The sequence below is a fragment of the Chaetomium globosum genome, genomic scaffold (genome assembly GCF_000143365.1).
Source record: "Chaetomium globosum CBS 148.51 scaffold_7 genomic scaffold, whole genome shotgun sequence".
Classification (NCBI taxonomy): domain Eukaryota; kingdom Fungi; phylum Ascomycota; class Sordariomycetes; order Sordariales; family Chaetomiaceae; genus Chaetomium; species Chaetomium globosum.
In genome coordinates, this window is record NT_165982.1 from 1,860,939 (window position 1) to 1,863,334 (window position 2,396).

The 2,396-nt window shown below is 58.2% G+C and overlaps 1 protein-coding gene across 1 annotated transcript; it reads left to right on the forward strand.

Moving 5' to 3' along the window:
- Nucleotides 1–636: 636 nt before the first annotated feature.
- CHGG_10174 (uncharacterized protein) lies at nucleotides 637–2,139 on the forward strand (the record flags this gene model as incomplete). The annotated part of the gene is made up of 3 exons (XM_001228100.1): nucleotides 637–1,593; nucleotides 1,748–1,988; nucleotides 2,126–2,139. The coding sequence occupies 3 exons, from the start codon at nucleotides 637–639 to the stop codon at nucleotides 2,137–2,139; spliced, it is 1,212 nt and encodes a 403-aa protein (XP_001228101.1).
- Nucleotides 2,140–2,396: the final 257 nt, after the last annotated feature.

Consider the following 2,396-nt stretch of genomic DNA (forward strand, 5'->3'; position numbering starts at 1 on the left):
ATAGAAAGGAGTTCGAGTTGTGGGTTATGTAGCCAGAGCCAGAGAGTGGGTAAGGAGAAGGTCCGAGGGTGGAAAAAAAAATGTGCCCCTGGAACATCAGCGTCGACAACACTAGACGTAGTGGTGAGTCAATTTGCACAACATCTACTACCTATTATATTGAGTCCAAGGTTGTAGATATTATGTAGTGTTCTATCCACTGCTTGTATTGTGTTGAAGGATCGAGGAAACTCTCAAAACTCAGCTGAGTAAATAATCAAACTCAGCGTATAACCCTAACCCTATTTGCTGAAAGCATCAGCAAGAAAATCAACCTTCTTCTCAAGTGGAATCCCCTTCAACCTTCGCTCTTCTCCTCAAAGTCCATTCTGCAAGATTTGATCGAAGCCTATTTGTTAAATATTACATTTCAAGAGCTTCACCACCAAATCTTTGCCCCAATTCTCCTCCACCGCAACCGGCGAATTGTACATAACCCGCGCGACCGCATCCCCACAACGTGAACCATCAGTCACCACGAAGAACGCTATCAAGCCCGCCGATAACGAAATATATCAACACCCGCCAGAGCGTCCACTCGCCGCATACCAAACCTTCAAGAAAAACCACACAAAGTACCACCACCGCCCGCCCATCATGCCCCTCGACGACGACGACAACCCCGCCCTCGCCCCGCCAGCACCCTACCTCTCCTCCGCCCTCCCCGCGGACACGGCCACGGCCGCAGCCCCCGCCGCCACAGACGACCTCACAACGGAGGACCTGATCGAAGACGAAGGGGCGGCGTCGCAAGACTTCCGGGCGTTTGCGGCCGCACTGCAGTTCCGCAAGACGGCGGGGGTGTCGGCGCAGACGATCCGCCGCGGCGAGAAGGACTTTGAGGCGCACGGCACGCGCGCCCAGGCCGACGCCCTCGAGCAGAGCCGCGGGGCGATGCGCGATGTGCTGTCGTATACGCGCGTGCATGCGGCGGGGAGAGGTGGGAATTTGGCGAGGGGATGGTATTTCCCCGGTTGGTGGGAGGGGTATAGGGAAGAGGAGGTGGAGGAGGGGAAGGAGGGGGAGAAGAAGCCGTTTGGGTTTGTGAGGGAGAGAGTGGTGGTGTTGGAGGGTTCGTCGGTGGCGAGCCAGGCGCTGGGGAGGGCGGTCACGGGACAGGCGAAGGACAGGCCTGCGAGGGGGAGGGATTGGTTGTTGCCGGAGGAGGCGTTGTATCTGGTTGAGAGGGGTTCGTTGGACCTGTGGTGGCCGTTGAAAGGGTTGGAGGAGCTCTTTCCCCCGGATGGGACCGCGGAGGCTGTGAAGGAAGACGGCGAAGAGGACGACGAGGACGACGAGGTGGATGAGTACGACGTTGGTTTTCCGCTCAGTCTCCAGGCGGCCTATGCACTCCTCATCGGCGAAGACGGCGAGCGAGGCAAGATCAGCCTCCAAAAATTCCAGGTCTATTCGAATCTCAAACGATGCGGCTACAACATCCTACGAGCGCCGCCCACCGTCAACCACCCCACCACGAAACCAGCAACGACCACCCCTTTGGCAATGGTTCGCCTCACTCCTCACCGCGACCCCCCACCATCCTCCCTACGGCCCGTTAGTCAAACCAGGCCTCTACCGCTCCTACGCCTCCATCTACCGCCAAATGGCCCTCCTCCCCCGCCACATCCCATCCGCAACCCCAACCAACCCCCCACCCGCCACGCGCGACCCCTTCACAATCCACTTCCACGTCTGGAAGTCGGCGCAGAAATGGACCAAACTCCGACACCCACCACCGGACTTCCAGCTCGCGGTCGTCGACGCGCAGGCCTCGTCGGTCCCGACCGGCGCCGAGATCACCGCCCTGCTGGGCGCTACCCCGCCGGCGCCCGGAAAGCCGGAGTGGACCGGGCCCGGGCGCATCTACGCGCGCCTGAAGCACGGCTACCGCAACGTGCTGGTCGCCGTCGTCGATCACGGCGTCATCAACTATATGCGCTTTGCCGAGGGTACGTTTGGGGCGGATGAGGTGTATGGTCGGTTTGATTTCCCTGGTGGGGGTGGAAGGGGCGATGGGAAGAGGGGTGGGGGTCGGACTCTCGGAAAGGGTCGGACATGTTTAATAAGAGAGAATCGGGTCAAAAAGGTGGGTCAGTGTAGATATGTTGTAGGGAGGTGATATGATAACCTGTACCCGGTAATGAAACAACGGGGGTCGCCGGAAACAGCAGGGATAGTCGTGGAGGAAAGTACAACAGTCTAAGATATGAAGAACGGGATGAGACGTTTGTCAAACATAATCTGATCACTGATAGTGGTGGCTATCGTTGAGTGGTTTTGCCACGCGGCGACCACAGCCCTGCACCTAGTTCACTCGGTACGCTAAGCACACGAGCTCAACCGTAGCAAAAATGCCT